Source organism: Schistocerca cancellata, chromosome 5 (genome assembly GCF_023864275.1).
Source record: "Schistocerca cancellata isolate TAMUIC-IGC-003103 chromosome 5, iqSchCanc2.1, whole genome shotgun sequence".
Taxonomy (NCBI): Eukaryota; Metazoa; Arthropoda; class Insecta; order Orthoptera; family Acrididae; genus Schistocerca; species Schistocerca cancellata.
In genome coordinates, this window is record NC_064630.1 from 487,167,146 (window position 1) to 487,187,916 (window position 20,771).

The window sequence follows — 20,771 nt, forward strand, 5'->3', positions numbered from 1 at the left end:
GTTAGAATCTGTCTGCCAACGAACACTGTTAATGAATCATGTCAGTCTGAGTTAATGTATCAGCAGCATCTGAATAATATATACAATTCCCAGCACCTTCTACCCATCTATGGAGTTATATGAGCTGTATGATGGTGTGGTAGTCTGTTGCTCTTCTTTATCGCTTCCAAAACGAGGTGTCTGTCTTTTAGGAGGAAACAAAAACATCTACAAAAATATGTGCGCTTAAGATGTATTGCTGTAATTAACTAGAATGTGACCGGACTGTGTTATATGTGGGATACAAAGGTGTTGATACTCTTCAAACACTGCTGAGCTATTCTTTCAGCGGCAGAAATTAAGTCTGAGTTAGAATCTGTCTGCCAACGAACACTGTTAATGAATCATGTCAGTCTGAGTTAATGTATCAGCAGCATCTGAATAATATATACAATTCCCAGCACCTTCTACCCATCTATACCATCGCATTCGTATCCCTAGATGTTGGTGTAGATCGCTGTGTGTAAACACCAATCCACGCTATTTTTTTAAAATTTCTTTGTATTTAAGGACTTGCCCTTCATTAAAGTGATTAGTAAATTTCTAATTTACACTTATCGTAGCAGTCCATTCTAACAATTACTCCTCAATAATTCTCGTATGAACATTCTTAGTAATTAGAGACTAAAACAAAAATAAAATAAAACAGTTTTGACGAGGAGAGCTGCCCTGCTCTCAGTTTATGGTTTTCCGGTTGGCTTATATACATTAGCTTATAGCTGTCGTATTTCAGGAATCTGTCAGATTGATGACTGTTTCCGCTGCCTCTTTCAAGCGCAACTTCACTGTCGGATTGCTAGGACGCTCAAGAAACGCTCCCTCTGCTGTGAGAGTGCTTGGGACTTGTAGAAAATGTCTGGGAACCTGTGAGAGTCGAATTACTTCTTGGAGTGACACAGAATTATCCTGATAATTGATTTGATATTTTCTTGGTATTTTAATTAAATTTTCTGAACTGTCTTCAGTTATGATGTCATCTAACTATCAAAAGAGTGTTTTTAGCCCAAGAAGTTCATTTTGAGCAGAAACATCAACTAATTTTGATTTTTCATATCACTAGGACAGTGAGGGAGCACCAAATGCTGCATTTGGTCCCTAGGTCTATCTAAATGTCGTTGCCATGTAATGCGAAGGATGCATTGGTTCTATGTTCAAGTCTCCCAGGGAAATAGCATTTTGTCTCATAATAGACAAAGCTACAGCCATAGACTTCCTGAATGTGGCCAACAAGTCATGTCAAAACGATCCTACCTGTAGCAAGCAAACTATTTTTTGACGTGATTTCTTCTATAGCACTCACTCCATACAAGACACAAATGTTAGAGATTCGTCCACAGCTTTCACACCACTATTAAATCCAAAGAGAACAAAATGTACAAGTGTTACACTTTCTTCAGTTTGACACTTTACTTCCTAAGACGTAAACAACGGTATTAATCTTGAAATATGCTACGACCAAGATTTCAATGCAAGAGCGATACTAGATCTTGAAATAAAAAAAAACCTTCATACTTATATGCCAAACAAAATCACAACGAATGTATGGACCAACCTCCTTTTCCCGGGTAAATTTTGCCCACAATTGTAGATTACACCTATAGTATTCCTCATGTCATATGCTGCTTGAACAATGGTTATGATGTCATCGTTGCTGCATGGTGTACACCGACACTGGAGACCAAACTACAATAGTAAATAATCTTGTGCTGGTCAAGGTGAGAGCAGAAATGCCCACTGTATATGATACGCTCAAGACGCTATCCCTCGTGATCACATAGACTTACGGCGACTACCGTGATGTGGTCATAGGCACGTAGAGCAGAAGTTGTTCTGATCAGGCGGGCAGGTACGTGTTCTTACCCGAAACCGTTTTCCCAATGTTTTACTAATTTTGCCGGGTTAGAAAGAAGTAAATTGTCTCTGGGTTTAGAACATTGATACTGTTAGCAGAGAAACGAACTGTGGTTAACTGAACTATGGAAAAATCGTGTTCAGTAACACATCTTTATTTTGCACTGCACGACGTTTACCACTAGTAAATAGCGTAGCAGAGTAGCTCAAGTAGAAAGCAATAATTTCAGCGAAAACTTACACATTCTACACTGACAGCTGTTTTGGATGGCCATTATGTGATTTTATTTCAATGATTATAAAATGATTATAAAATAACTTCAGATATTTGCAATGGGTAACAAAGGCCGTTGGTTAATGGCGATTCGATCAAACAAGGAAATGAATGTAACAATTAGGCTGTAATTCACTATGGGGAGTCACGGACTATGAAGTCTCATCCTGTGTGTGAAGCATTATCGATAATGTATTGAGTAGTGAACTGTCTTTTTTTACTTAAAAACATTGCAGTTCACTCCTGTTTACAAAAAAAAAGGTCTTTGTGCCCGAAATTACAGACCAATACAACTGATGTCTATCTACCGCAGGATCCTAGAGTATTTGCTAAGCTAAAATGTTATGACATTACTGGAGGAAAACAAGTTTTCGTCAAAGAATCAGGACGTATTTAGGAAAGACAGCTTGCTTTATTCACACACAGGATGTGGGAAACAACGGATACAGATAAACAGATAGATTCCTGAGGGGTGGCCCGGAGGAAAACAAGTTTTTGTCAAAGAATCAGGACGTATTTAGGAAAGACAATTTGCTTTATTCGTACACAGGATGTGGCAAACAACGGAAACAGATAAACAGATATTCCTGATGTGTGCTCGACAGTAGTAATGAGAGAGGAGAATGACTACCAAGCAAGATATGATCACACAAAGTGTCTCCGCTGTTATGAGTTTTAGGTTGATGAATGACCATGTCAGAAGCTTGAGCGAGATAGGAAAGATACAAAATCTGAAAAGGGAAAGGCTAAGGCTCAGTCTACTTACAGCGAGGGAGATAACGTGAAACATAAAGAAGACAAGGATTTCTGGTCAGACGGGTATAGAGTAATATTACGAGCAACGGAAAATGTTATAACGGTAGTAGGATTCGTTATGAATAATAAGGCACGGTGAACAGTGAGTAACTGTGAATGGTTAGCTGATAGGGTTGTTCTCATCACAATAGATAGCAAACTAACAACGATGACAATATTTCAGATATACACATTTAAGTCGCAAGCCGACGATGAAGAAATAGAGAAAGTATATGAGGATATTGAACGGGTAATTTAGTACGTGAAGGAAGATGAAAATCTAATAGTCATGCGGAACTGGAATGAAGTTGCGGGGAAGTGAGAATGTTTGCTCGACAGTAGTAATGAGAGAGGAGAAAGACTAACGGAATTCGGCAATGAACATCAGTTGATAATAGCCACCACGTGACCAGAAGTAGACGAAGTTAAGGAATTCGGCTACCTATGCAGCAAAATAACTCATTACGGATGGTGAAAGGACTATCGCTGAAACAAACGATATTCCTGGTCAAGAGAAGTCTGCTAGTAGCAAACATTGGTCTTAATTTGAGGAAAGGATATTTGAGAACGTACGTTTGGAGCACAACATTGTTTGTTAGTAAGACATGAACTGTGGAAAAACCGGAACAGAAGAGGATCGAAGCCTTTGAGATGTGATGTTACAGAAGAATGTTGAAGATTACGTGGACCGCTGAGGTAAGGAATGAGGAGGTCCTCCGCAGAATAGACAAGGAAAGGCACATTTGGAAAACACAAGATGAAGGGACAGTATGATAGTACATCTGTTTAGACATCAGGGAATAGCTCCCATGGTGACAGAGGTAGTGGCAGAGGTTCGCTAAGAACAAACAACAGGGTTACAGATAGGGAGATGCTGCATAGAATGCGTTTGCCAGTCAAGAGAGCAAAGCGTGATGACGACTAACTCAGGCTCGAAACTATTAATGGTATAACAAAATCATTTCAAGAAAACTTGTGGCTGGTTGCAATATTTGTTACAGTTGAGATGTTCTCCAGCCAAAATCGATAAAATAATAACTACAATTTATTTTTATAATCGACGCGAATTAGATAAGTAAATTCTGAAGTTCCTGGACCAAGTTTTTCTTTGCGACTATGTCGCAGCTTGTAAAACTACAGTTTTTTTCCCTCGTTTCATTCGCAAATGAAAGAAAATGCATAATTTTGGTACCAAATATCCGCCACCAAGCAATGTACCAAGCACATGTACATGTGGACGTAACGAGGAGAAGGGGATTAATCAAAAAATGTGTAGTTTGGAGAGTAGTGGTAACTGTTTCTGTGAGGCCATTGTCGAAAACTGTCAGACAAAAATTCTGCATAAAGGTGTACACACTTTTCATTGTGCATATGATCACAAGTACTTGATTTGATACAAAAATTAAAAATGAGCAGAAAAATGACTCACTGAAACAATATATTTGTAGATAGTTGAACGTATAAATCGTAACAGATCAGGCTAAAATTTCAGACAGTTAAATTACTAATGAAATTGACCACTGTGGTGAATCGACTGATCCGGGAGTGTTACATCTAGATGATGTATGGTATGTGCAGAGGCTCCCCGAATCGCACGCTTCAGGTAAAGGCCCCCGTTTCGATAACAGTGAGTACCTGTTAAAGGAATTCTTCACTTGTTCGTACTGTAAGAAGGTTCAGGGAGACACGTAGCTCAGTTGAGCACGTGGTTACCACGATTCGCCACACATTCAGAGAGATGCAATATACAAAATGTAGGTGGATTTGAGCATATTACGGTGTGTCTGATGTTGCGACGAGTTCAGAAGCTTGAACAGTGAAGATTCCGAATGCACTTAATAGCAGTTAGCAATTTCCCTACCACAAAATTCCAATGGACGAACTTTACTATCACCATGACTGACACTGAAAAACTTATAAGGCATGTTGGCGTAATTTTTACAGCACTTTCATGTGTAGATTGGCTGAAAATGTCGAAATTATACGCGTGCTTGTCGTGAAGAAACCGTCTGCATGATTCTCCACAGGCAGCGATGGCTGTTACAGTTCATAAACTCAGTGCACGAACGCCATTCCAGCACATTTAGTTTGTGTAAAATGCATACCATCGTTTTAACGACGAGTATCGCACGCGATCTCATTTTGAGTAAGTAGAACTTGACTCAGCATCCGCTACGCACCCACTTTAAGTAGGATCATTATTTATTTATGTGATGATATTCTGAAATATTTCCTTGTGAAATTCAGTGCATATGTCTATGGGGCAGAAAAGCAGGGCCAACAGTACTAACAATACAACAATACTAACGAAAGAGCAACAAGTAAAACGGTGTTCACGTAAAATTTACAATTTTGATCTGCAGAGGAATAAAATACACCAGTCAGACACAATATTGATTGTAGCTGCCTAGTTAGTGAATTTCCCTCATCTTCAAAATGAAACGCACAATTGCAAATCCAATACAATTATCCACTGCTTGGGAATGTATACAGAGAATCTGTAAAGTCTCGAATCTGCAGAAAGACCGAGCAGGATATAATAATTACACTGATGCTTTTCAATGACCTGGTCATAGTTGTAAGCTATAGAGAGGTGTTTCGGGACACTGTTAATAGGTACTATGAGTCGTGAAACAGCTTTAAATTAAAAATTAATGCGATGTGAATTGAGGTAATGAGTCTTGTAGATCTCCATTTTGGTGCTGAGAAACTAAAATCCATCGTGGAATACATGGGTATAAATGTGACGGAATCTATTGTGTTTAACAAGTTTGTCCATTTCATGTTACAAAATTCATAACACGAAGCTCTCTGTTACAGAAATATTTAACTCTATACTCCCTTGTACACCTCAGATTTAGTGTTCAAATCGCAGACCTTTCAATAAACTGGACAGTTTCCGTTTGAAACGTGTCATGTGCATATTTCACGTTGAGATCTGTGTCCTCTTGAGGAACGCCGATATGCTAATGTGTATACGCACTGAGACTCTCCTGAGATATGGTACCAGCAAAGTTGGACGCATATCTAAACCGAATGTACGATCACTCCCCGCTATAGATCTTTAACGGAAAGCTACGAACTGAAACGTGGCTGGTTGAAACACAGATATTTTGCTTCAACGACACAGCCAAACGTAACGTGAGACACTGGACCAAGACACGGAAGAGATTGGAAAGTTCTCTGTCAGGCAATCAAAATGGATCTAAGTGGCACACATACAGATGCAAGTATTCAGTAAAACAAATCTACAAAGGAAAGGCAGATGGAATGCAATGAAAGTAGGTCAAAATACAGTGTAATACAATTTGAACTCTCTCAAGAATGCGATAGACTCACATTTGTGACAAAAAATGGATCCACGGGTCATTCAAGGGCTAAAGAAAATAAAACACAAGAAAGACAAGGACGTCACGTATATACAAATACAGTGTGACTCAAGCCAAATTAAAAAGACCGTATAGGATTTTAAACCGACAATAATATGGTAAGGAACCAATGGTTAGAAATTAATACTTCTAGTGGCGCGAGGTTTGAAATGAACAGTGCGCGAGAGGCACGTATTTAAAAACTACTTACATAACATAACGAACAATTACCTGACGATTCTATAGTGACAGCGCTAATTTGAAAAACAAGACAAACTGGCCTGTGACGCGCACTCGAGGTAATTCACTATTCCTTACAATGCGTGACTGGTTATACAAAACTTGTCTTCAATAGTTATTGAAACCTGCATTCACGTACTTAGTGTGGAACAGACGACAATTTCTCATTATTAGTGAGAGATTTGGGCGAGACAGACACGCTGAAACTATCCCACCTGGTGCACATGATATAAGACACTGGCGAAATGCCCTCATACTTCAAGTAGAATGTAATTATTGCAATCCGAAGAAGACAGGTGCTGGCAAATACTGACACGAATTATTTGTAGAAGAATGGAAAAACAGTTATAAGGCGACCTCGAGGAAGAACGGTTTGAGTGCCGGGGAAGTACAGGGACACGCGAGGCAGTACTGAGCCTACGACTTAGCTTAAAGGATAGACTAAAGATAGATAAATATATGTAGATTTAGAAAAAGCCTTTGACAGTGTTACTCTAATAGACTCTTTGAAATTCTGAAGGTAACAGGGATACCATTTGTACGTAAACGTGACTGCACTTGTGAGAGGCGGACACGAAAGGGATGCAGTGGTTGAGAAGAAAGTAAGAAAGTAATATTCAGTCTGTATTTTGAGCAAGCTGTAAAGAAGATCAAGGAGATATCTAGAAAATAATGTAAAGTCTCACACGGAAAGAATAAAAACTTCGAAGCTCGTCGATGAGACTGTAAGAGACAGCAAAGGACTTGGAAGAGTAGTTGAATGGAGTGCACAGCATCTTTAAAAGAGTTTATAGGATGAAAATCAACAGAAGTAAAACAAGTGCAATAAAATGTAACCAAGTTATATCAGGTGATGGTGAGGTAATTAGGTTAGGAAATGAGGAGCTAAAAGTAGTAGATGGATTTTGCTATATGCATAGAAAAATAATTGGTGATGGCCAAAATAGAGATAACATAAAATGTACTGCGCAAGACATCTTACGGGAGTATGGATGAGGGTACTAGACGTGCCGCTGTCATTTCCACCACTTCCTGCTACTGTCGCTAGTGGTTCGCTGGAAGAACGAATATCGGGAAGCGTCAGTGTGAGCTGGAATCTCACCAGTTTTACGTTCACGAGCTCTTTCCTAGAAAACTAACGAGAGTACGGAATAGGTACCGAGATACGTGAGTGGCTCGCAGAATTCTTAACTAATAGATCCCAATATGTTGTCCTCCATGGCAAGTGCTCATCAGAGACAAGGTTATCGTCGTAGGTAAAGCAGGTGGTTAGACGGGTGCTAGACATACATTCATTGGTAGAATATTAGGAAAATGTAATCAGTCTACAAAGGAGATTGCTTAAGAATCACCCACGTGACCTATCATAGAATATTACTCGGAAAGGAGTAAGGCAGTCTGCAGAGAAGAGTAGCACGAATGCTAACAAGTTTGGTTTACTCATGGGAGACTGTGACAGAGATGCTGAAGAAACTGAAGTAACAGATACTTGAAGATAAACGCAACCGATCCTGACAAAGCTTTCTTTCAAAGGTTCAAGAACCTGCTTTAAATGATAGCTCTAGGAATATACTACAGCCAACTGCCTACTGTTCAAATGCTTCAAATGGCTCTGAGCACTACGAGACTTATCATCCCATAGAACTTAGAACTACTTAAACCTAACTAACCTAAGGACTTCACACACATCCATGCCCGAGGCAGGATTTGAACCTTCGACCGTAGTGGTCGACTGTAGCGCCTAGAACCACTCGGCCACACCGGCCGGTGCCTACTATTCCCGGAGGCATCTTGAGGACAAGATTAGGTAAATTACTGCGTGCACAGGGACGTTTAAACAGTTATTCTTCTCACATTCCATACGTGGATGAAACGGGAAAAAGCGTTGATAACGTGTACAATGGGACGTTCCCAGTGTCATATATTTCACATTGGTTTGCAGAGTATGGATGTAGATGTAAATAAATGACCACAGGATAGAAGGGCAACACAAATAGCTCTTCGAAGCAAAGGTTCAAAAAAACAAAAACAAAAAAGGTTCAAATGGCTCTGAGCACTATGGGACTTAACATCTGAGGTCATCAGTCCCCTAGAACTTAGAACTACTTAAACCTAATTAACCTAAGAACATCACAGACATCCATGCCCGAGGCAGGATTCGAACCTGCGACCGTAGCGATCGAGCGGTTCCAGCCTGTAGCGCCTAGAAGCAAAGGTCACTGGACCTGATGGGCTAACAATGCAGTTATGCGAAAGAATTTGCTCCTATTCTAACAGCCGTGTACCGCATCGTTCCTAGCGACTGGAAAAAAGAGCAGGTCATTCCCGGAAGATCATCGAAGTTAAGCACTGTCGGGCTGGGCTAGCACTTGGGTGGGTGACCATCTGGTCTGCCGAGCGCTGTTGGCAATAGGGGTGCACTCAGCCCTTGTGGCCGGCCGTAGTGGCCGTGCGGTTCTAGGCGCTACAGTTTGGAGCCGTGCGACCGCTCCGGTCGCAGGTTCGAATCCTGTCTCGGGCATGGGTGTGTGTGATGTCCTTAGGTTAGTTAGGTTTAATTAGTTCTACGTTCTAGGCGACTGATGACCTCAGAAGTTAAGTCGCATAGTGCTCAGAGCCATTTGAACCAGCCCTTGTGAGTCAAACTGAGAAATAGTGGTTCCGGTGTCGTAGACTGACATACGGCCGGAAGAGCGTTGTGCTGACCACTTGCTCCTCCATATCCGCATTTAGTGACGCCTGTGGGCTGAGTATGACGCGGTACCGTTGGGTCTTCATGGCCTGTACGGGCAGAGTTTAGTCTTTTTTTAGTACGACCAATATACCCCTTCAAGGATACCACTTTACCAGGTGAACTTATTAATCACAGCATCTCATCAGTGGACACGCGATTGATAAGGCAGCGCCGGCCGCTGTGACCGAGCGGTTCTAGGCGCTTCAGTCTGGAACCGCGCGACCGCTATGGTCGTAGGTTCGAATCCTGCCTCGGACATTGATGTGTGTGATGTCCTTAAGTTAATTAGGTTTAAGTAGTTCTACGTTCTAGGGGACTGATGATCTCAGATGTTAAGTCCCATAGTGCTCAGAGCCATTTGAACTATTTGATAAGAAAGCGACCACTAGCGGTAGGTGTCGGCGGTGGCATTTCGCTCGACCGGCGGATGGCGGCCGGCGCCGGTGAGTCTGCAGGGACGCAACGCCGCCCTCCGGTGGACTCCCGCGCCGTACCTTGCGCCGGCTGGAACGGCTGCCGCTGCCGCGTTTTTGGGTGTCGCCGCAAGAAGTGAACTCGGCGCGCCGGCGATTTTTAGTCACTACCGGCAGCTGAGCGGCTCTTCGTCCCGTGGTTTCTTACACGCGCCCTACTTCTGACTGCCAGTTCCTTTCCTTACTGCCGGCACGCTTGCGCCAGTGGCCAGTGTCCTCCTGCTATACAGTTGCCTCTGAGATCTCTCGCGCGCAAAAAGATAGCAACGGTTTTGTAACAGTGTGGCGGGACAATGCCCGAGAGGGGCAGAGGTGGAGTGTCGGACAGAGAGGAATAACGCTGGACCAGAGATTCCAAACAAAAGTCTAGAGACGAGTATGCCACGGAATGTGGAGCAGGGGGGGGGGGGGGGGACGCTTGACCGAAACCTTCTCCACCTCCTACCCCCGTCCCCACCTAAGGCCAGGCTGTTCACAGCGGTACTTTCGCGAGACTGGGTGAGCTACTGGTATAAATACGGAGCGATGGGCAGAGTTCGGCATCAGTCGCAGCTCCACAGCGCCGACAAGCCCTCTCTTCCCTTTCTCTTCCTCCTCACTGCCGCCTTACGTTTCGTGAGAGTCCGCTCTTGGTAAGTTCAATTCTCCGTAGAAAATAATCTCTATAGTGCGTGGAGTAACATGAAGAGCAAGTATGTCTTCGTGTCGCACTAAAATGTTAACGTGTGTCCGTATGTGTCAAGTGGAAAGATCTTCTCGTCTGCACATTCGCGTTCGCAGTAAATTTCAGTTTAACATATAGTGCTCAAGGCCTTCATAGTCACATCAGCCGAGACTACTAGGCAACTAATAGGTGATAGATTAAAGCGTGAATGTAGTGTTTACGTCTTTAAATGATTGTGGGGACGGCAGGCATTTACTTTGGACTGTGGCATAAAATATTTTGTAGAGTCATTTTCAACGATAGAAAACATGTAATAATTTATTTGCTCATGACCGTTTACAGAAATAGAAGCAGTGTCGATAATTACTGGCCATAGGCATTCTCGCCCTTAAAGTTCATGTGCCTTCCAGTCGGGACTTCAGCTGCTAGACACTTTATTTCCGAGAAAAGATAACTACATAATCTCCTACGATTTTTCAAAATAGCTGTCTTAATCGCTTTTTGTCTATTTGCGATCAATTTCTAAGCTTTAAAGCTTCATTCTCAGGTACTTTAGCTTGATAAATGATCTCATATACCGCCACAAATATACGGGCTTATCATGATTCACCATCCTGTAGCGCTGGCACATAAGCTCCTCTGGCGTTGTCACGTAGCTAACCTCCAGGAATGATATTCGAAAGTCTCACCAACCAGTTTTATAATACTTAGATTGTTCAGAGCAAACTGCCAGAGCTAAGAGTAGCTGTAACAGCCTTTCATAATTCTAACAGCACCTATGACGAATTCGGAGCTGACAACAGAAGGAAAATTTTGTTTGCTGTCGGGACATGAATTAATTAGCTTCAGATGCATTTAGTCATTTATGCCAGATTTCTTTTACGTGTTGGTTCCCTCTTGCTGTGAGAACCGTTAGTGATACTTCCACTCAAAGTCCATATTGTGAAAGACAATTTTAAGTTCGGATATTTTCTAATGTAAATCATGAACTGATACTTTGCAGATCCTTGCTACATACAGACTAGCAACAAGATGAAGACCACAGGTGTCATCGCTCTAGTCTGTTTCGGTAAGTGAGCATCAACAGAATTATAATTTTTGCAATTACATTTCTATGTCACACAGTGTTCTTTATGCGATATTGTTTGCTTACGTCAACAGCTGTCGTCCTGTGCGAGGCAGCTCCTTCAGAAATTGCTGCAGCAGAAGTCAGGGTGAGTATCACAGCGTCACATGCTACATATTTAGTCTAGTTTCCTTGGACCTCATCCAATGACAGTTCTTTTGCGAGTGTGTCGCCACGTAGAAATGATATCACCTGCTTCTGCAAAATCCTAGGAGCACTGTGCAGCCGTCGCGGAAGTTACTCAGTAGAGAACGAAAATCATTTCAGTTAGTATCAAGAGTTAAGACGAAATAAAGCTTTAAAATTCTCTAGTTCATAAACTTCTTGATTCTAGATTCACGTAAACTTGGATTCTTGAGTGGCGTGGCATTTAATGCAGCTGTTTCAGTTTTTAATAGGGTAGAATTTGGTAACATAAAAACGAATTTGCAACACTCATCTCGTTTGAGGTTAGTTCAGAGAAAAGTATTCATTTGTAATTCCTAAGGTTGCAGTTTTAGTTGCCGTTGCCGTTTCAGTTTCAGTAATTTAAAACAAATCGATATCATTAGAGCCATTGTTCCTGTAATAGGCAATCTTAAAGTTCTGTATAGCAACCTAATGCATATAGGCAGATTCACGTTGTGAGAGTTTTCGTGCCTGGAGCGTATTCAATTCCTCCAGAAGCAGTAAACTGGGAATCGGCATTTATAGCTGCTGACTCACAATCGAGCAGTGTCGGACGTCCGACATGGAACACGTGTCAAGTCCACACCAACGAGCGTTGAGTTGTGCTCTCTTGTCATCGCTCATGTTCTCTTGTATGTTGCTCATGTATTGTGCCGTGGAAAAACTAAGTATAGCTAAACTCAAAGCATGTAGAAAACATTCTATTTTTAAATACGAACTGTTATTAGCTGACGGGCCAAAATTCAAAATAATTTTAACGACATAAATCAGTTTAAATATTTCGTTACACTAATGCAAAGTAGAATACTGGTTTCATCGTACTTCAGAGCCTAGGTGGTACTCAGAGAAACTGTTAGGTTTCTATGTCTATATGTCTTACTGAAAGTAAAGCGTCATAACTTATTATTAGTAACTAAAAATTGCGCCTGGAGGTAGTAGTTGTATTCAGGCTCCTTATACACCGCTAAGAAATTCAACAAACTCTCGCGAAGAGTAACATAGAAGCAGAAACCAGTTACAATACAAAAAAGGAAGAAGTAATGTAAAACAGCGACTATAGATGTTGGTGTTACTACAAGGTATAATGATGTAGAACTGCAATCCAGGTATAATGATATAGGACTGCAATCCAGAACAATGTTTACAAATGTGTACCACTAATTGTTCTGAGAAAGAGTGTTGCGTAATTATCATTGGGAATAGTTGGCCTCTAACAGCTTAAGGGGACAATGTATAGTAATGCTGCTAAGTTCGTTGACATGAATAGTATTTGATATTAAGAAGTTGATAATACATCACGTACCTCAACTTCAGGGGTTACAGTGCTGATACAGTGACAAAACTCGCATAAGGCCCAGATTTTTTCCAATTTACACGTAGACTTCGCACCTTTTTCCATACCTAGAGTGGTTCTGCGAATACTAAATAGTGAGACCTATACATGTTATTCTTCCTCACATTGATGTGGCAGGCGTAATAGTTTTTATTGTGATGTAGACTGATAATGCGCAAGGAGACGAAACTGGCTAATTGCCAAATAATATAATAAAGTACAAAATGGGCTTACATTTTGTCTGTCATTCGCTATTTTTATTTCCAAAGTACATGTTTCGGTCAATGTCGCCCATCTTCAGATGATACGTTGCAGTTACAGAATAACCACTAGAAAAGGGACAATCAGATAACTGTCACATATGACTGACATATGCGACAGTGAACTGTTACTCGGTAATTGCGAAATATGATCTGAAGATGGGCGATATTGCCCGAAGCCGATCATTTTGAAATGGAAACTGCCATCGACAGAGAGAAAAAGAAAAAGGTGTATTTCGTGTATATGGCGATAGCAGATAATTCAATGTGACAAATCTGCCCAGCTTTGGTAAAATAAAGAGTTTATTGCAAAACAAAAGGAGCAAGTGTTACAAATTAGGAGCCTTGGAGCCATACTTGCAAAACTTCCTTTAAGAGACGTTACTGGTATTCTATGCCGTAGACTTGAGTCAGTGTTTCACTTTACAGACGAGCAGCAATGTCCGAGTGCGTCGAGGCGTTGCTCTACTCAACAAGCCATTTGTTGAGGATACCAAAGTACTCCCACTACCTGTTTTCCAGTACATTTATTCCAGCCGTACGTTCCTCTGCTACGACCTGCCCTCCACAAGTGCCTGTTTCCCCGTGTCACCTCGTCGAACTTACCTCATTGCCCCCACGCCTCCACTCCGTGTCCCGGTGACGCGCCGCCACTCGATGCTGCTGCCGCTTTCAGTGCCTCTGGCCGCTGACGGGTATCGCCCACAGGTGAAGCGCGACCACGGCGACGGCGGTGACGGCGGCTTCGAGTACGGCGGCTTCGGCGCCGCTTCGGGCCACCACGGCTTCGGCGGCGGCTTCGGCGGCGGCCACGGCGGCGGCCACGGCGGACACGGCCACAGCATCGGCGCCGGACTCGTCTCGATCGCGCAGGGAGCCGTCGACGCGGCCAGGAACGCCGTCTCCAACCAGCACGAGGCGGCGGGGCAGGCCGCCTTCCAGGCCAAGAACCAGCTGGCGCAGAACGCCGCCGCCGCCGCCGCCACCGCGCAGGCCGCCCTCGCCGGCAAGCAGGTGCGTCCACTCGCTTCTACTAGCCCAGAGCTGAACTTCATCCACTCGTCACTAGAGCAGGCTTTTCACGCGGGTATTGCAGATGAACATGTACAGTTCAGGCACACGCCACTAATGTCCCTTCCATTCACTCTGAGTCTTCTAGCCCGCATCTCGTGGTCGTGCGGTAGCGTTCTCGCTTCCCACGCCCGGGTTCCCGGGTTCGATTCCCGGCGGGGTCAGGGATTTTCTCTGCCTCGTGATGGCTGGGTGTTGTGTGCTGTCCTTAGGTTAGTTAGGTTTAAGTAGTTCTAAGTTCCAGGGGACTTATGACCACAGCAGTTGAGTCCCATTGTGCTCAGAGCCATTTGAACCATTTTTTTGAGTCTTCTACATATGAAGAGGACATCACAGGGTCCTGCATCTGTTGACAGCACTTTTCCTCTCTCTGGAGGTAACTACACTAGACTGCTTGGCTATTGAGAGCGGCTGCTGCAATCATTTTTAGAGTTATCTTGTTACATTGTATTTATCACAATAACTGTGTGCTACTCGTGATCACCAACTTCAAAGTAATGATACACAGCTGAAAAGAATAGAATACACTTTCACTGTAGGTCATCACCATCAGATTGACGCCATCCATTCGTGTCTTGCCATACTGGAGGCTCTGTTCTAAAAACTAGTCAATCACATGCCGGTAGAGGTGATAGAGGAATGGTGTCACCATGCATTCGGGGACAACAGAATGTAATTCTCAGTCGGTTCAAGTTGCCCACCACACACAACCAGTGCATGATCACGACACATTATGTGTCACCTTGCCGGCCGCTGTGGCCGAACGGTTCTAGGCGTTTGCAGGCCGGGGTGGCCGAGCGGTTCTAGGCGCTTCAGTGTGGAACCGCGCGACCGCTACAGTCGCAGGTACGAATCCTGCCTCGGGCATGGATGTGTGTGATGTCCTTAGGATAGTTAGGTTTAAGTAGTTCTTAGTTATAGGGGACTGATGACCTCAGCTGTTGAGTCCCATAGTGCTCAGAGCCATTTGAACCATCTTTTCTATGCGATTCAGTCCGGAACCGCGCTGCTGCTGCGGTCACAGGTTCGAATCCTGCCTCGGGTATGGATGTGTGTGATGGCCTTATGTCAGTTAGGTTTAAGTAGTTCTAAGTCTAGGGGACTGATGACCTCAGATTTTAAGTCCCACAGCGCTTAGAGCCATTTGACCCATTCTTTGTGTCACATTGTTGACTTTATCCCGTATTAAACAACATTAATGTCTCTAGTTTTGGCTAGAACGTTTCCTCATTAATCAACCTCACATTTAAGGTGTGGTACAACTAAGGAGAAGGCCAAGTAGCTAAAATCACGACAACAGTTTCAGCTGCATTGGTTGGTACTCTTCATCAGAGTAGCAAAACTTTCGTAATACTTAGTATAACGCTACCAGCAAATGTACCAAGCCATGGCAGTTTCTGTAGCATGGAAAAATGTCGTAAATTACGAAAGTGTAACTTGTGACTTACTTTCATGTCACTGTGGCGGCACTTCAAGAAATGAAAGGCAGGAAGATTGTGGTTTACACTTCTGTCGACAACAGAGTCATTAGAGAAATATCACAAGCTGCGATTGGAGAGGAGATGAAAGGATATTGGTCTTGTGCTTTTGAGAGGAAGTTTTCTGTTTTGAGATTCACAGATTTAAGGGAGACTTTCCACCACGGCGTGGGAAAGTAACTGAAACCGTATTATACCAAAATCAGTTTTATTTGTGTATGAGCCATTTCTGTAAATCATTTCAAGAAAATATGCCCGTTCCTTCACTGTATTATTATAGTCTTTGCAAATAGTTTCATAAAGTGAGGATGGTGAGACACTGGTCTCTCATTGGGAAGAACAGTTCATATCATTGCTCGTCTATCAAGATTTAAGTCTTTGATGATTTGACTAATTAGCTTAAGGTGAGCGCTAGATGTCTTCTTCAAAGTGAGACAGCCTATTTCTACCGAGCGACATGACGCAGTGGTTAGCACACTGGCTCGCATTCGGGAGGACGACAGCTCAAACCCACGTCCGGCCATCCTGAATAGATTTCCCACGATTCCTCTAAATCTCTTCAGGCAAATGCCAGAATGGTTCCTTTGAAAGGGTATGGCCCAGTCCTTCCATAATCCGATGGAACCGATGACCTCGCAGTTTGCTTGCTTCCCCCCAAACCAACCAATCAACCGATCTCTCTCGCAAATTCAAGTTTGTGATCAGTCTCTAATGTCATTGTAGATGCGATGTTTACCGCTTATATTGGTTACGTTTTTCTTGCAAAGTGTCTCATACATTTTAAGTTGGACAGGGAGACAGGAAATAGGGATGGATGACATTGCTGATCTGACAGGTCTAATCTGTCGGGAAGTTTCTTTAGGGTGTACTGCCTGGCACGCAGTGGGGTGACACGCTGGTGTCGTGTTCGGTGAACAGGTGATCGTGGCTAACCTGGAGCAGCAGGCGCGCGACACGCACGCGCAGGTGGAGTCCGAGCTGCTGCAGCTGGAGCAGGCGCAGCGCGCCGCCACGGCCGCCTCGCAGGCCGCCGCCCAGGCGCAGCACCAGGTGCGCGCCGTCACCGCCGCGCTCAACGCCGCCCAGGGCGCGGCAGACCAGGCGCAGCGCGCTCAGCAGGAGGCCCAGGTGAGCGAGCCACGTCACGCTTACACTCTCACGAAATATGGCGACCCCCCCACAGTCTTAGCAAACTTCAGCTGCTCTCTGGTTGGATGCAGCAGTCCATAATGCTCATCCTCTCTGTATAACTTCTGCAGCCTACTTTCACATGAGCCTGTTTACTATAGTCAAGTCTTGGAATCCCCTCACACATCTTACCCACAGACTTACCTTCGCTTCAGAATTAACGATTGATTCGTGCCTTGACGGGGTCTGTCTTCGTTACTTATTCTACCTACCCATCTAATCTCCTACAATCAACTGTAGGGTATTCTACTTCAGAAGAATTTATAAGTTACACATGTTGTTGGGGCGATCTAATGTTGCAATTTGTAATATAAGAAGCCACAATTGTTTGATATAAAATAGTTTATTTCAAGACCAGTTTAGGCAGTAATCTGAAAATGAGACCCACTTACTGTCAAACTAGTCACGAAATAAACTACTTCACATCAAGTGACCTTGGATTCTAATATTATAAATTAGAATGCATTAGATTACTTTGGTTGGATAAATAATGAATAGAAACTGAGCAAAGCCAAAGTAAAATGAAATTTATAGCTCACAATTCGTATCTGTATGATTTATATTTCACATTTTTCTTCCGTATAAGGCAAATACTAACATAGATATAGCCGGCCGGAGTGGCCGTTCGGTTATAGGCGCTACAGTCTGGAGCCCAGCGAGCGCTCTGATCGCAGGTTCGAATCCTGCCTCGGGCATGGATGTGTGTGATGTCCTTAGGTTAGTTAGGTTTAATTAGTTCTAAGTTTTAGGCGATCGATGACCTCAGAAGTTAAGTCGCATAGTGTTCAGAGCCAACTAACATAGATAGCCTAAGAACTAAATTTTAATTCATTGTTAACGTGCTTGCAGAAAGTTTTTCTCGTTATTGCCAATCTACATCTTATAGTCACTAGACTTCTGACAACACCAGTTATTTTGATACCTAAGCAGGAAAACTCGTCTACAAAGTGCAACCTATTTTCCTCACAATCACCTGACTTTATTCAACTACTTTCATTTTCTTTTCATTGATGTTAATATTAACCTGGCTACATGACACCATTAAGTCTGTTCAGCCAACCTTCCAAATCCTCTGCAGTCTCTGAGAGATTTACGATACTCTCCCTACTGCTGTTAGTCTTTGCTGGTGGCTGATGTCGACTTTTAATTATCATTCAGGCTTCTGAGACCAGTACTGCTAGCTATGTAATACAAACTATTCTCTGTGCTTCTGTATCAGCACAAATGTGTGCTGACATCTGTCTTTTTTGCATGCTCACTGCAAATCCTGCATTCCTGTCCTTGCTGTGTCTACATCTGTTTCACGCTCCTGGAAGTCTCCACAGCCACAAATTCTGAGGAATTCTTTTACCATTTATATGTAGCATATGGCCATAGCATTCCAATAGGTTCTATTCTGTTTATCTGCAAGTGTATTTTATCCATTACTTGCCTGATATCTTCGTTTTTTAATATGTCTGCTATTAAAGTTGTACAACAGCTTCTGTAATGCATCACTTGCATAGTGTGAAATCTGTCTTTCTTTTAGTTTCTTTGCCAGTGTCAAGACTTGTCGCATATGTCCCAGTGATTTCCACAGAGCTCCGGGATGGACACGTGTGTGTAGCTTGACACATTCTGTATTTCCATTGTACTCGGAATAGCTTCTTAATTACGATAATTTATTTCCGTATTTTCTTCTGTGCGCCTTGATCAACTCTTCCAGTCAATCTAAGTTCCACACCTTATTAACTGTATGAGCTCCTTTTTAGTCTGACTCCCATCCATTGTGTTACATCAGCATTTATGTTCATACATTACTCTTCGTGATCAAGCTGTTATAGAGGGTGGAATACCCGTATACAGCCGTGGGGGCTCTGGGTTCAGCCCTATGCACTGGTGTGAATTTTTTAGTCCATTCCATCCGAGACAGCCATAGCCCCATTCAGCCCGCTGTCGAAATGAGTACCGTGGCTTTTTCCTTAGGGGTAAAAGGCAGCCAGGGCGAGGGACCCACCAACCTTCCACCATCTAGTACTGAACAAATGAAAAGGCTGCATTCTGTCTGACAGTCCAGTCAAGTGCTTGCACCGCAGACCTTACCTTTCATCACTCTTAGCGTTCATCGCTCTCCCAAATATTCTAAACTCGTGACATATCTCCTTATACATCATCTGCAATTACTTAGGCATTTGCAAACAGTAGACTGTACTTGCTGATCCATACTTTGACATTCCTTCCTAAAGTTTTGAAAGGTGCTATCAATATATATTTCGAGCATAGTGAGACAGATGTATCAACCATGTCGCAACCGCTTTGTTGACTACAATTTCTTACATATTTTGATTTAGCTTTTACTGAACTGTCTTCCTTAGCTTCCAATACGTTTGTAATTGACACACTGCCATAGGGCTTCTTGGAGATAATAAATATGACTTGCCCATCTATTATGTAACTTGAAGGTGGAGGGGGGACAAAGGAAAAGAAAGGAAAGGAACTAATGACACTAGCGGCATTGGGACTATCCGGAATCAGCGGCGATGAGTGAAAACGTGGGACCTCCTGCTTTCCAGGCAGTTGGATTAATCACTGTGCCAGCGCACACTCCGCTGTAGAGTGAAAATTTCATTCTAGAAATATCCCCCAGGCTAAGCCATGTCTCCGCAATATCCTTTCTTTCAGGAGTGCTAGTTCTGCAAGGTTCGCAGGAGAGCTTCTGTAAAGTTTGGAAGGTAGGAGACAAGGTACTGGGAGAAGTAAAGCTGTGAGGACGGGGCGTTAGTCGTGCTTGGGTAGCTCAGCTGGTAGAGCACTTGCCCGCGAAAGGCAAAGATCCCGAGTTCGAGTCTCGGTCCGGCACACAGTTTTAATCTGCCAGGAAGTTTCATATCAGCGCACACTCCGCTGTAGAGTGAAAATTTCGTTCTAATCACTGTGTCACTTGCACACAGTGTTCATGGCAAATGTGCAGACTACCTTTCCACCCCTCGCAGCTGTCCCACACTCCAACCTAATGGCAGCTATCTGCTGTCCCCATCCACGCCTTTCAAGGTCGCTAGTTTAAGATTGCTGCTGATTCCACACTGAAGGTTACGGATTCTTTGTCCATAAGTTACATGCGTGACTGTTCCATAAGGTGTAACTTCCCTTGCTTTACGTTGACACGCTGGTAATGTGTGGCCCACTTGCTGGTCCGCAGGGCGAGCTGGCCTCGCAGTCCAACATGGTGGCGGCGGCGCGCACGCGCCTGGGCCAGGTGGAGGGCCAGCTGCGCGACGCTCGCGCCGACCTGGAGGCGACGCAGCAGGCGGCGCTGCACGCGGCGGCCGCGGCCCAGGCTGCGCAGGCAAACGCCAACAAGCACGCGCACGGCCTGCACGGCGGCTTCCACGGCGACGGTGGCGCCGGCGCCGGCTTCGGCGGCGGCTACCACTACTAGGCGGCGCCGCTGCGCGAGGTCCTCACGCTGGCCGGCTTCTGCGCGCTCACCGCCGCCGTCTTCCTGCTCGTCTGGTTCCTGGTGCTCGGGACGCGCCTGCTCGCAGTGCAGGACGCGGCTCCGCCTCGCAGCCTCCACATAAGGACCTGACGACTTCAGAGCCCGTTGCCAGTAACTTCGTATCTCGTAACTTATTTCATTTCCGAAGCTTTCCGCTCTACAATGCCTTACTGCTCGCTTACTGTCTTTCCACCTCTGTCCGCCTCTCAACTTGTGAGGGCCGTCGCGCGC

General features: G+C 43.8%; 1 protein-coding gene across 1 annotated transcript; it reads left to right on the forward strand.

Annotated features, from left to right (window-relative positions):
- The first annotated feature begins 10,302 nt into the window (after positions 1-10,302).
- LOC126188616 (glycine, alanine and asparagine-rich protein-like) lies at positions 10,303-20,480 on the forward strand. The gene is made up of 6 exons (XM_049930217.1): positions 10,303-10,406; positions 11,442-11,507; positions 11,600-11,652; positions 14,034-14,339; positions 16,793-17,002; positions 20,241-20,480. Exons 2-6 carry the CDS (start codon positions 11,471-11,473, stop codon positions 20,478-20,480), a joined length of 846 nt encoding a protein of 281 aa, XP_049786174.1. The 5' UTR covers positions 10,303-10,406; positions 11,442-11,470.
- Positions 20,481-20,771: the final 291 nt, after the last annotated feature.

Bases quoted from the DNA above. Each gene is read 5' to 3' on its own strand.
- LOC126188616 (XM_049930217.1), top strand. From the start codon at position 11,471: ATGAAGACCACAGGTGTCATCGCTCTAGTCTGTTTCG. The intron at 11,508-11,599 runs GTAAGTGAGCAT...TTACGTCAACAG, and splicing joins CATCGCTCTAGTCTGTTTCG to CTGTCGTCCTGTGCGAGGCA. The intron at 14,340-16,792 runs GTGCGTCCACTC...TTCGGTGAACAG, and splicing joins CCGCCCTCGCCGGCAAGCAG to GTGATCGTGGCTAACCTGGA.